The sequence below is a fragment of the Tripterygium wilfordii genome, chromosome 22, assembly GCF_013401445.1.
Source record: "Tripterygium wilfordii isolate XIE 37 chromosome 22, ASM1340144v1, whole genome shotgun sequence".
NCBI classification, from domain to species: Eukaryota; Viridiplantae; Streptophyta; class Magnoliopsida; order Celastrales; family Celastraceae; genus Tripterygium; species Tripterygium wilfordii.
Genome location: NC_052253.1, coordinates 5,961,320 through 5,975,021, shown reverse-complemented (window position 1 = coordinate 5,975,021; position 13,702 = coordinate 5,961,320). Strand labels below are relative to the sequence as shown.

Genomic DNA, 13,702 nt, shown 5'->3' with positions numbered 1-13,702 from the left:
ATAATGCATTGTAATCCATTGTATGTCGACCCAGCGTGGATGGATGGAAGTCGTCTTTGAAATTTTCGAATAGGTTGAGCTGCTTTGATGGTGTCGTCATCTGTCATGAAAGCAACTTGTTTCCCTTGTGGACGAGAGGAAAAGAGAGTATTGTTAATGATTTGAGACCACCAAAGTGGGTTGAAATATCCTGTGTAAGAGATTTGTGGTATTGGGTGCTGACTCACTCAGTTACTAGTGACCGTCTGTGTGCCTTCAAAGTGCCCTTGTCAACAGGTCATGAGTCCATAGAGTCATAACCCACTTCGCCTTCAAAATGAGTGGACTACCATGTGTTGGCTTGTGACCTTGTGTACTAGACCTGGTGGTTGACTGTATATTATAGTGGGCCTAATAAAGGTTGGATCATATTAATGTAACAGTTCTATTTGTTGTCTAAAATTGTCAGACCAAATTAAGATACAAGAATCATAATAGAATTAGATTACTAACGAAGTTGGCGAATGCGGATATTACCCGAAAAATATACCCGCACCCACCCGATGGATACAAATATAAGGACCATATAAGATAAATAAACGACGGATGTAGATATTACATGAGTATATGGATACGGAAGGGATGGTATCTTACCCGAACCCGATTTGTTGTCATTCTTAGGCTCTATACCCAAAAACCCCTTTTATTTATAACTTACCATTACATATATATTTAATTAATGACAAATAATTAAAAAAATTAACCTTTTATCGTAACAAATTTCTTTATTTATGATTTTGTGTGCGAATGAATACTTCTTATTAAAAACGAAAAAGAAATTCTTCTAGAGTATCCAACTTCCATTTTTCATAGATGATGTTGTGCAGAACTATCTTCGATTTTGATGATGTACTAGGCGGTAGGGCTAAAGTCGTATATATGTTGTTCCTCGAGTATTGATGATAATACCAATTTTAAACATCCAATCATAAACGAACACGAGACATTCTAACCATAACTTCAGACCCATATCGATCCACGCATCATTAGTTTATCTTGGGTATAACTCAGAAAACAAACCGAACATAATATACATCCGCAGACTTTGGATATCTCGAATGCTTTATCTCGTATCTCTTCCTTATCTTACGACGAATTTATAAGAAGATGAATTTGATCCTGATTCATTTCCTAAATAAAGTTTATCTCCCTTTGTACTCTTGATTTTAAGTTCTCTTGACAAAATTTCTCACTCCCCGCCCGATTTGTTGTCATTCTTAGGCTCTATACCCAAAAACCCCTTTTATTTATAACTTACCATTACATATATATTTAATTAATGACAAATAATTAAAAAAATTAACCTTTTATCGTAACAAATTTCTTTATTTATGATTTTGTGTGCGAATGAATACTTCTTATTAAAAACGAAAAAGAAATTCTTCTAGAGTATCCAACTTCCATTTTTCATAGATGATGTTGTGCAGAACTATCTTCGATTTTGATGATGTACTAGGCGGTAGGGCTAAAGTCGTATATATGTTGTTCCTCGAGTATTGATGATAATACCAATTTTAAACATCCAATCATAAACGAACACGAGACATTCTAACCATAACTTCAGACCCATATCGATCCACGCATCATTAGTTTATCTTGGGTATAACTCAGAAAACAAACCGAACATAATATACATCCACAGACTTTGGATATCTCGAATGCTTTATCTCGTATCTCTTCCTTATCTTACGACGAATTTATAAGAAGATGAATTTGATCCTGATTCATTTCCTAAATAAAGTTTATCTCCCTTTGTACTCTTGATTTTAAGTTCTCTTGACAAAATTTCTCACTCCCCGCCCCCCCCCCCCTCCGTCCCCCTCTATGGTTAGGTACAGAACAAAACAATAGTACAGTTAGGTATATCACTGGTCGGCATGATGCTAAGATTGAAAGTTGAAATCAACTGAGAATATTTCCCTGAGTTTTTCTAACCTGGTGAACTGTTCAGGTGGGCCGGAGTAATTCAGAAAGCCGCAAAATAGACACGGTGACCCAAGTATCATCTTATAACTATCAAGCAAATCATGAGGCTTGTTGGGGCGATAGGTCAACTTCCAAAACTTCATCTATCATTTCCTGATATAATTCTTTCATAAATATGTTAACAGGATAAAAATAAACTAAATAGTGAGTAATAGGAAGGGAGATGGATAATGAAGCTTTTCTCTACAAGGCAACTTTAAAACAGAACTGCTGTACAGATTAACTGCTCAATTATGCAAATAGTCACATGAAGATCCTTTCTTGCAATGCCCATTCTCATGGAATTTGCATACTCTCTGTCCTCTAAAGGAATGACTGGAAGGACCTCCACTGCCGAACGATGACTGCCTATTCCATGGCTTATTCCCTCCGTAAGAAAAATCTCCTCCCTGAGATCCCCCGTCTCTTTGGTTCGAGAACCTGTCTGCATTGTGATTATGTTCATTTTCCCACATCCCTTGATTCGCAGTTGGGGATGGCCAGTTCGGATTTGAATTAGCAGGTGCTGGTCCGCGAGGAGGTGCAACCCAACCCTGATTTGTGTTTACCTGCACAGGCCCTTGACCAGTAGGAATCCATCCCATAACTGCATTTGCGGATGCTTGCATCTGAACAGGAGCTGCCCAACCTTGATTCGCGTTTACAGGTGTCTGCCCTTGCACAGGTGCAGTCCAACCTTGATTTGCGTTTCCAAATGCCGGTGCTTGACCAGAAGCAACCCAACCAGGATTTCCATTTGGAGGCACTGTTCCTCCATAGCCAATGTTGGGATTTCCTGGCATAGTGCCCCAACCAATACTCTGACTTTCTGGGCCTTGTCTTGGTGCAGCATTTTGGTTACTGGTGCCCCAAGGTATGCTAGATGCAATGGCAGGTTGAGTATTAGATTGACCAGGATTTGGCAGTCTCCAGGGATCAGATGATGGCATAACTGACAAGGCAGGTGAAGGGGAAGCCATAGTGGGATTTCCCACGCTGAAGGATGAAGCAGAGTTATGAACAGAAGTAGTGCCACTCCAGTTACCATAAGCAGTAGAATGAGCAGGAATAGGAATTGCATTATTTGGCTCTACCTTCTGTGGCAGAACACTTCCCCAGGCTTGAGATCCACCCCCAGGCATCGGGTCTGAATTCACCATGTCTGGCTTTGAAACTAAACTAGAACCCCAACCATGAGTTCCAATGAAAGGAGCCTGAATTCCAGAAGGTTGTCCCAAGTTTTTTGTACCCGCAGCTGAATTCAAGGAAGCACCAACTGAATCAAGAGCTGAAACCAGATGGCGATCAAGCTGTACAGTCTCTGATTCACCTAGCGCAGGTGATTGAGAATGCCCTAAAGGAGCATTTCCAGAGCTTGAAATCATTTCCAACTTGGGCACTGCGCCCCCTTGGTAAGAAGCATTAGCAGCATCTATCCCACCACTCATTTTTGTTGATAGAGATGGACTAGAAGAATTTGTAAACTGAGCTGCCTCAGCAAAAACTACTGTAGGATGCTGCTGCTCCATGCGGCCCCCGAGGAAGGTGCTGATTCCTGATAGAGAACCAGCAGGCTGTTCTGGAGTTGGTGACCAATTGTCTTCATTACCTTGCCCTTTAGCCTCACCTATGATAGTTTTGGCTGGAGTAGGTGACGGGAGGTTTGCACCAGATCCCCACTGATCCATAGAATGGTTGGGAATGTCAAGTGAAGGTGAAGAAGTCCTGCCTGTTGAATAAGTACTTTCAGGTCCAGGTTTCCAACTTTCTCCTGCCGATTGGGCTGAATTACCTACTAACCTTTGGGGGGTAAGCATAGCACGGTTTGGACCATAGTTCAAACTTTCACTGACTTGGACTTCAATTCCTCGCTGCAAGGATGTTCCATGAGGCCTCCTAGCATATGAGGATGAGAGAAATGGACTTGGTGAAATTTTGCCAACCAATTGAGGGTCTGGAAATTTTCCTGCCAATGCATCAGTCAAGAGCATAGAGTCATCTTGATTCTCACTTGTTCTCCATATTTTCAAGTCAGAAGGAAAATATCCATTGTTATTCCACTTCCTCAGCTGCACCATCGAAAATGGTCCTTGGACTTTTCCAGATGGATCTTTGTAATGCCATATTTTCTCTGTTTCGTTGATTTTCAAAGCAGATTGTGCTACTGTAGTGGGGGTTTGTGTAAATGGACCATCTGAAGCTGTCGGAACTGTTTCATATATCGCCGAATGAATATTCTTAGCACCAGTTTCTGAATTTGCAGCAGCTTTCAGTTTATCCCAACTGTTTAATGGTAATGTTTCTTTTTCTCTTCCTTGACTCCATAAATTTTCATTCATTGTCTCAACAGCTCCAACAGCAACATCCCCTTTGTTGAGAAAACCTTTATTTGACATATTTCTGCTTAATTCAGGGTTCATACTTGAATAATTCTTCATCCCACTCCAGGAATCATTTGAAGCAAAACCACCTTTGCGAGGAGAAACAGGTTCCCTCCCTCTCATGCTGTAGTCGCTTCCTCTGGCTCTCACATGGTTTTCTGCAAAAGCCAGAGGTTATGTCACGATTGCAAGAAAAGTAACATAGAAAATTAAAGTTTCAAAATCCCAAGATAACAAAAAGGACCTTTTCTCTGATCATCTGCTTCGCCTTCATCTTCTTCAGACTCATAACTTGGATCCATATGCGGGTCAACATGTATTTCTGGAACTTTTTCTAGTCTTCGCTGACGCTCCTCAGGCGTCTTTAAAAGCTGCAATTTCTCAACACATTCTCTAAGCGTGACAAAAATTAAGGAATACATGAAATTATTTGTAAAATCTGGTTGACTTGTAAGAAATCACATTATAAGCATGCAAACCATGAATAAATTACAGAGGAAATAAGAACAACAATTAGCACAAAAAAAAAGCCATGTTCTTTTTGAGGTAAAAGGGAGACTGGAAAATCTCTTTGAATGATTCTTCATGTACACAAGTCAGAGAAGAATCAACTCAACTATGAACATATAATCCCCTCCGACCAAACCATGAAAAACAAAGAACTTGGATGGTGGAATCAATGCCAATTTCGACACCACCAACAAGGTCCGATTTATGTAAAAACTTCACTTTTGGAAGTAACATGTTAAAACAGTATAGATATTCCAGTACTTCATCTATACAAAAATATGCCAGTGGCAAGTCATACAAAAATCTGAAACAAAAACTGTTGAGAGATAAACGCCATTCAAGCATATCAACAGAAACACCAAGAATCACACTGGAGACTCATTTTAGTACATGTTGAAAATGTACCACTGCAAATAGAGAGTTAACAACAAGCAATCATATGGATAAAAAATAATAAACCATCAATAGACTCTAAAAGCAAAGGATATTCCTTTCTGTGTCCCATATCACTAGCTCGATCACGAAGATGACTAAGGCGTAGAGTCTCTGTTTCCAACCACTGCATTAGCAAAAAGGGCATAATCGCCAAAGATAAAGATCACATAACCAAATATTACATACATATAAAATGGAGTTTATTCAATCAAATAATCCCACATAAGAAGGGTGTAACCACCAACATACTCAGCAAGCTTGGGCAAATCAGTTAGCCTCGGTCAAAATAAATTTGATAAAACTGGTCCAAAATGAAGTTTACTTAAAGATGCTATCTTTAAAGAGGAGCTAACAAAAATATATTGGTCCACAAAAAAAATTGCTTTGGGTGATAGAAGTTTTGAAAGGCCAAGGTATCTAATACTGGAGATGCATTGTGGTCACTATAACCACCAAATAGATGCAAAGAGAAAAATAGCAGGACAAGTAACGAGAATCCTTCAATCCCACTCAATCATGAGTAACATAACATCGTTGGGTAAACCTTTGACAAAAATAAATAAATCATAGAATACAATTGGCGTACAGTGTAAGACTGTAAAGAGATAGATCAAGAGGCTTAAGTTTTCCAAAAAAGACAAAGAGACTTAATAATTGAACTAGGTGTGAGATAAATAAATGCACTCTGGCATTGCATAATATGCATCATGCATGCAAATCCCAGGTTTCAGAATTTAGTAATCATATTCATTCCCTTACCCATTCAGTGGATTCTCAACCACCTGTTATTAAAATTTCTGTCAGGTATATGACCTCTAGAACTTCCTAGCAATGAAATGGGAGAACTTTCTAACAATGAAATGGGTGAATAAAATTCTGAAGTCATTTAACATTTTGATCTTTCTATCTACTATCTAGGATCTGTTTCCACAGACATATTTCTAACGTTAATGCCTACACTTGAACTTATATTAGTAGCACTTTGTAAGCAATCATTATTTACGTTCATTTTCTCTGTTCAAGCTTGTCCTATGAATAAAGATTATGTAATTCATTCCTGAATCAATGGGAATAAACATTAGCCATAATCTTCAAAACAACAATAGAAAGTCAAGAAACATACATCTTTAACTCTGGCAGCCTGTAATGCCCTGGCCTTTTCCTGGATGTCTCCCTACAAGAAACCATTTAATATTCTTATGGAAAAGAGAGAAGCTAAATACTCAAATCCAGAAGATAAAAGTATAATGATGTCAATACCACAGTCAGCCGGTTGATAAGTCCGCATTTTATGCTTTGACGCAACCGCTTGCATTCATCCTACACCATAAAAAAGAATCCATATGGCTTTAGCAAAGAATAAAATCTGAAAAGTAAGCATGATCCAGAGCTAACAAATTCTAAAAATTCAGCAGGCTTCAATCGTATAGCGATAGGAGGTTACTAATTTCCATTTTAAAAAATGGAAAAAGTTGCTACCGGAGCCATTAAATGTGGACATCTCAGACCCAAAAAGGAATTCAATTTTACTCCCCATTCACTTCAAATTAAACAAAAAAAGACGGAGAAGCGATTTGCAGATACAATAGGCATGTCGATTACATATAAGTATCAAGCCTCCCCCTATGACAACAGGGCATCCAAATCAGAAGCCTTCTCATCATTACTCATTACTCATTAGTCTTGTATCCCTCTTTCAAATAAAACAAAAAGAATGCCAAACTCTTTCCTTATTTCAAAGCAAACCATATGTAGTAATAGAAAAGGAAAGCATAACAAAAATGAGATGTGCATTTTCAAATCACCTCTGTGAACTCCTGATTTGAGATTATGTCAATTGATATGACCTCAGCCTTGTTTAAATTTAATATTTCAAGCCGGAAATCTGTCGTCCTTTTCCCAACTTTATAAGGCTTGGCAGCTTTGTTTGTACCTATATACAAAAGATAATTGAACTTACAATCGCATAAAATATATTTATTTTCCTAGGCTCAAATACTGTATGAGAAATGTAGTTATCTAAATATTTACCAACAACTTGAACAAGCCTATACAAATCTTGCTTTTGTGCACTACCAGATATTCTTATTCTCACAAAAGAACCAACAACTTTATCCTGGAATGTCCCATTGTCTTCAATTAGATCCTCCACCAAAGAACGACGCAAGAATAATAAACTGATGTTATGCATGTCAATAGCTGCGTAATCATCCAGATTGGATTGAAGTCCCCTCTCATCACCCTTTCTGCGAGATTTTCGCCTCTTATCTTTTCCCACCTTTGTAAGGGCATCGGAGTTCCCCTCAGCATCTAGTTGACTAGCTTCATTATCAACCACACTCTCTTGAAAATCATCAGCTTGAGAATTTTCTTTCATGAAAAAGTGAGATTCAAGAAGCTTGAGCATTTCAAAATGCCCAACACGTGGCTTCCCAAAGAGATTTTCAAGCCTTGAATCACAAACTATTTGACTTTTACGGCGAGGATCGCGAAGTTTGTTTCTTTTTATGTATTCAAGCAAGAGCTCCTGTACATCAAACTGAGATAAAACAGATCTGTCACCATTTCTCATGTGCATAACAAACTCCAAGAGTCCATTTGATGCCCACTCAGCACCATCATCAGTAAAGGAAACTTCAATTCCAGTTCCAGTTGCTATGCTAGATGAAACAACAACCTTGGCATGAGATCTCAAGCGTTTTCTCGTTTGTCTCTTTTTAATAATAGCTGTTTCGGCTTTTCCAGAAGAACCTTCAGATCCTGATCCTCCATCATTGTGAGCAGCATAAACTTCATCAGGAGATCCTTGTCTACCAGCACGTAGATCAGAGCCTCTCCATGGATTTTTAGCCTGTGCAAGTTCCTCGGCAGTGATAGAAAATCTTTCTTTCAGACCAACCCAGTAATCCTTGAAAAGATACTCCCAACTAGTTTTGTCATCAAAATTGACTTGACCCTGCAAAGTCGCAAAGAAACTGGTAAGCAGGCAACCATGATGAAATAACCATATGCTAGTGACAATAGGATGACAGAAGCAAAGATAAACTGCAAAAGAAGAAACATAAGGGAAGAGCTCAATACAGGCGAAAACATATTATTTATCCAGACTAAGTTCAAAAATTCAGATTAAAATCAGACTCGCGGCATCAACTTGCAGCTCTTGTCATGATCAAACCTATCAAGTGATAATACAAATACAAGAGCAATATTGAACTTGACTGGGCAATTTAAAAGGATATGAATTTAACTTTGGCTAACCCAAACCCTGGAATAGGATGATCCTACAACTGGGCTAATTTTTAAAATTTTTATAATAGCAATAGATTAATAATAAATAATTTATCCTTACTTATTTACTTATAAATGAAAAGCATTATACTAACCTAGAGTCTATAAAACAACTTACGGAAAAAAAAAACATATTTCAAGAATAAGACCCGAACCACAATTTTATGTAAGAATGTCAATATATTCAAATCTAGCCAAGCATCTCACATTTTGGGACTGGGGCCTAAAGATTGTGTCCCAAACTAATTTCCTTTAATCATTATTGAAGATATGTTTGTGTTTGCACAAGAAACACAAAAGATAGTCTTCCAAATTTCATTTTTCGAGGGAAAAAATACACTAAGCCAAGTGCACGATATATGCAAAAAATTTCCACTTTCCAAAGCATCAGGAAAGTTAATTAAACAAAATCAAATAGAAATGCATACTCTGGATAGAACAACTACAGTATCCTCATTCTTCTAAGAGACTATAGTCATAAGTGGTAATTACCCCCACAAAATAAAAGTTATCCAACAAACCAATCAATTAAAGAAATTTGATAAGATTCATCTGCATCTAAAGGTTAAAAAGTCTAATTTTTTTGTAGTTACTTTGTCTAACAACCACAAGGTAAATACAATATAGCATTATAAAGACCGTTTTCCCAAAAGAATTGAAAAGGTTCAACTGCCTATGATGATGGCAAAGTGAAAGTAACGCCAACAAAAATAGATTCTGTCCAAGACCACTCAGAGCATATCATTAATAAAGGCAGGATTTGAATCACTCAACAAAAAAATTTCTTGGCTGTGAAAGTAGAGTTCTTTGAACAGATGCAACTTGGAAGGAAGCAGATTATTTTAGTTGAAAAAGTGCCATAACCATAAAACCTGTAAAATCCAGGGGGAACAAAAAGAAGAAGCAAAATCCACTTTTGTGCAGCTTGAACTAACTAATCATTTCATTTTTGGTGCACAATTCACTGGAATCAATAATGAATGCATCCACAAAGTATGTCAGAATGGCAAACACAGAAGAAAGGAAGATTCATGGTCAAATGAAGAAAGAGGTGACGGATTTGCCAAACCTACTGTACAAGTAGTATTAGTACATGCAATGCGGTTAAGACCTTCACGTTGACAAATAAAACAAATACAACACCCACAAGAACCATGAAAGTACTTGCAGAATTGTGTTAAAAATACTGGGGAAAAAAACTACTGATTAGATGCCATATATGCATTAACAGACACCAACTTGCTATAATTCAAATACTCCCTTACTGATTAGATGTCATCTAATGGAATGAAGCAATGCAAAAAATTTAGCTGACTCAATAACAAATGGAAAGAAAATAATGTCCACGTACCAGCTCCTTGTTTCCTTGTTCATTTCTTTCAATCAACATGACCGTCTTCATGCATGTCTCACACAAGCCTTTGTTGCCCCTAACACAAAAGATGACTGCATCCTTAATACACCCCTTGCACAAGGAAAATGTACATGTATAACACATATAATGGGCATTCTTCTCACAATTGCTACAGAGATGCCAGCCTGCATTAAAGAAAAACAACGCTTAATTAAAACATATATCAAACAGAGAGAAAACTTCAACAATTGAGAAGCCAAAACGTGACAGACAACAAACAGAGAAAAAGAATTAAATTTTTCCAAAAAAAAAAAACTCAGATTTGCACATCAAACATACCGTAATTTATATGACACTGTTAGCAGCAGTTTGTGAACAGGAAAAATAAATTATAAGCAAACAACTAAAGATTCAGCAGTCATTCAAAAATTCTTGCACACATCTGCATATGTAACAAAAACAAATAGCAAAACTGCCACCAGATTCAAAGTAGCTGTAAAATAAGCTTTCTATCTTGTTCTCTCAAAAAAAAGGAAGACGATAAGAAGAAATGACAACGGATACATTATTACAGTCCACACTCCAAAATACAACCAACAGAAGCTCCCCAAACACAAACAGATACACCAAATCAAACCCCATTGATCCACAGTAAGAAATTGGGTAAGCAATTCATAATAGCAACTGACAACTGCCTTTGAGACCTCAAGCATTTCATGAGCTTTTTGACAATAATAGTACTCCGGAATAGTATTTCATACTAGATCACTTCAACTTGAAAACTGATGATTCTATAATAGCAACTGGTTAGAGATTTCAACAAATTTTCAAGGACCGTACTCATTAGAGAAATGCCACACTTTATATTGCGTGAGCTAGCAGACATAGAAAATGTGCTGCACAAAACAAAATATGGAACTTCTCATCTCTTCACAAAAGGTGACTCCTGCAAGCTTCGCTGTCATGAACATGCAAACCTTAAAACTTGTTAAGGATTCCAGTAAAATGAAAGGATGGATCAGTTCAAGGACTACCACATCAGCAAGTGATTACAAAGAATTTGATGTTGGTCATTCCTATCAATTACTATCTCCTCAAACATGAAGAAAACTTGCAAAGAACGTGGTGCACTTATTAAATGAAGAAACACCTCGTTAACATAGATCGAGAACCCAATTCCTTTGGTTATATGATCATGTAATGTTTAGGTTTGAAGTATGAAAATGAATTTTTAAAAAAAAGAAGAATCCAACATCATATAGTTTAATGGTCATCAAAAGCTGCACATCTGAAACAGCAAGTGGGCATGCGTTGTTCTATCATATAAAATCAACTATTGCAGGAACGGCAATGAACTAGCGAAAGTTGAGGAAATGAAAACATAAATTGCAATGTACCACAATTCCATCGACCCTTAGCTCGAAAAAATGCCTCATCTCTATTGACGCATGAAGTGTGATAGGCTTTAGGGCAACCCCTGCAATTGAAAAAAAAGTAAGGAAAAAGAACACCAAGAAATTAGTGCACCAGTTATAAATACACTGAAACAAAATAATTGGTTACAGCATGGATATGACAAAATCACCTGCGATCACAAAGCACCAGAGCACCTCCATCAAAGCAAATGAAGCAGACATCTTCCTCCATTTTCTTCCTTGTAGGAACACGAGAAGCCACTTTAGCATTCTTCCCCCGTTTCTTCTTACCACCAAAGCTTCTGCTGCTTTCCTCCACTTCAGCCAAGTCTGTGTCCTCACTTTTCTCAATTTCTGATGTCATTTCAGTCATCTCGATTTGCGCTATCCCCTCTATCTTCTCTGCCATATCAGTCATCTCTGACTCTCCCGGCATTCCCTCCTCCTCTACCATGTCAGCCATCTCAGTGTCCTCTGTCATATCAGCCATGGCTTCAGACTCCTCTGCCTCATCCATAATTTCAGCCCCTTGCATCCCTGCATTCTCAATTCCTTTGGCCATCTCAGTCATAGGTTCGGCTACCTGTTCCGCCTCATCCATTTCAGGAATCTTCACATCTTCATTCGCACATTCCTCAGCACCTGTAGGTTCAGTAACCTGTTCTGCCTCGTTCGTTTCAGGAATCTTTACCTCTTCATTCACAGATTCCTCAGCTCCAACAGCTGTTGCTACAGTCTTTTCTGCAACCTCCATCATTTCACCCATCTGTTTATTCCCAGATGCCTCCATCCCAGCAGTAGTAGTTTCACTCTTGTCTGTTGTATCCATCATTTCAGTTATCTGCATCTCAGCAATTTTAGATTCCTCTGCCACTTCAGTCCCCACTAGCCCCTCCCTTCTCTCCGGTACCTGCAGCATATTATCTATTCCCTCCACCATGTCAGCCTGCTTCACCTCTGCCTCCTCATTTTTAACCAGCGCGAAAGCAGCCTCTGTCTCACACTCGATCACAACCTTCTCTTCGTGACTCGCATCTCCAGCACTCGTATCCCCATGGTTTTCTTCTTGACTAACATCTGGCAGGGAAGGCCGTGGCAATGGTGGTGAAAGGACGCTATTCAAAGCCCCCTTGCTCTCCTTTTCGGCAACCAAATCCCTACCTTCCTCTCCACAAGCCAATGGTATATTCAGTGGCTCCTGTGTGTCTACACCGTTTTTATCTTGGTCTAGCTTCAAATCGTCATCTCCGATTTTCCCAGGCAAAAACGTCGCTGATGTTGAAGGTGCCAACGGAGGTGACACTGGCGGTAAGTCGCCTTCACCTCCATCGATTATCCGTTCCTCATTATCCATAAGGGGTTCACCCTCTCCTGTTACTATATCCTGATCTCCTCCTCTATCCATAGCCGCTTCCTCCACCAACGCTGGGGAAGATGGCGGAGGCGGTGATGATATTTTCAGTGGTTGTTGTTGCTGGCTTTCGTCTCCGATTGTAGACTTTTTCGAATCCATCACCAACTGTCCCTCACAATGGGGGTCCATTATAAGGAGCTCGGCTTGTTCTGTGCCCACGTCTATTGATGTTCCAGAGTCGTGTGGGGGTTCAACGGAAAGCTCGGCGACGGAGAGATATTTATGTTCTTCTTCGTCCTCCATTGAAGGGCTTAGAGGATTCGCTTGTTAGAAACCCTGGCAACGAATTGAAAACCTACTGCTAGGGTTTTGAGTTTCAGCAAAATTCGTATGTCGATATTTGACACAAGGACTCTGCGAATTGGTGAATTGCTAAGACTGGGGACGAGGGGGTTACGCAGAGAAGGGAAACTCGGTTACATCAAATGACCTAAATGTCCAAATTAAATGAAGACTTTACAGTTTACCCCTGGATATATGGGCTCTGTTGTCGGGCCTGGGCTTTCTAATTGATAATGAATTAAAGCCCGATAAAATTCAGGACTGGACACCTCTAATAAAGATAGGTAAACTTTAGTTACACCCCTAATTTTACTAAAGACACCCCTTGTTAAACGAACCCCTCAGAATTATACATTTTTATAAATACACCCAAATTCCATCATATCTGTAACATTTTCAAAGTACACCCCAAGAGCATAAAAACAGAGGACGAGCAAGGGTACATGAGAAATCAAATGTCCCAGTTCAACACAAAATTGAACCTGCCAAAACACATCAAGCTAGTGAAAACCATAACAATCAAAAGGAAAGAATGAAGGGGAAGCAGAATAAAACCGATAATTTGAGCCAATCCATCCATATAATATCACATATGCAGAACACTGAGAAATCAAAGTCT

The 13,702-nt window shown here is 38.7% G+C and overlaps 1 protein-coding gene across 1 annotated transcript; it reads right to left on the bottom strand.

Moving 5' to 3' along the window:
• Positions 1-2,084: 2,084 nt before the first annotated feature.
• LOC119991173 (zinc finger CCCH domain-containing protein 19-like) lies at positions 2,085-13,231 on the bottom strand. The gene is made up of 10 exons (XM_038837418.1): positions 11,558-13,231; positions 11,370-11,449; positions 9,970-10,157; positions 7,362-8,286; positions 7,136-7,263; positions 6,591-6,650; positions 6,454-6,504; positions 5,384-5,454; positions 4,630-4,784; positions 2,085-4,543 (listed from the first exon to the last, which is right to left on the bottom strand). Exons 1-10 carry the CDS (start codon positions 13,042-13,044, stop codon positions 2,253-2,255), a joined length of 5,436 nt encoding a protein of 1,811 aa, XP_038693346.1. The 5' UTR covers positions 13,045-13,231; the 3' UTR covers positions 2,085-2,252.
• Positions 13,232-13,702: the final 471 nt, after the last annotated feature.

Excerpts from the sequence above, each read along its gene's own strand:
- LOC119991173 (XM_038837418.1), bottom strand. The coding sequence starts at position 13,044 with ATGGAGGACGAAGAAGAACATAAATATCTCTCCGTCGCCGAGCTTTCC. Across the intron at positions 5,455-6,453 it reads AGGCTGCCAGAGTTAAAGAT|TGGTTGGAAACAGAGACTCT; the intron begins GTATGTTTCTTG and ends TTGCTAATGCAG. Across the intron at positions 4,544-4,629 it reads AGCAGATGATCAGAGAAAAG|AAAACCATGTGAGAGCCAGA; the intron begins GTCCTTTTTGTT and ends TGGCTTTTGCAG.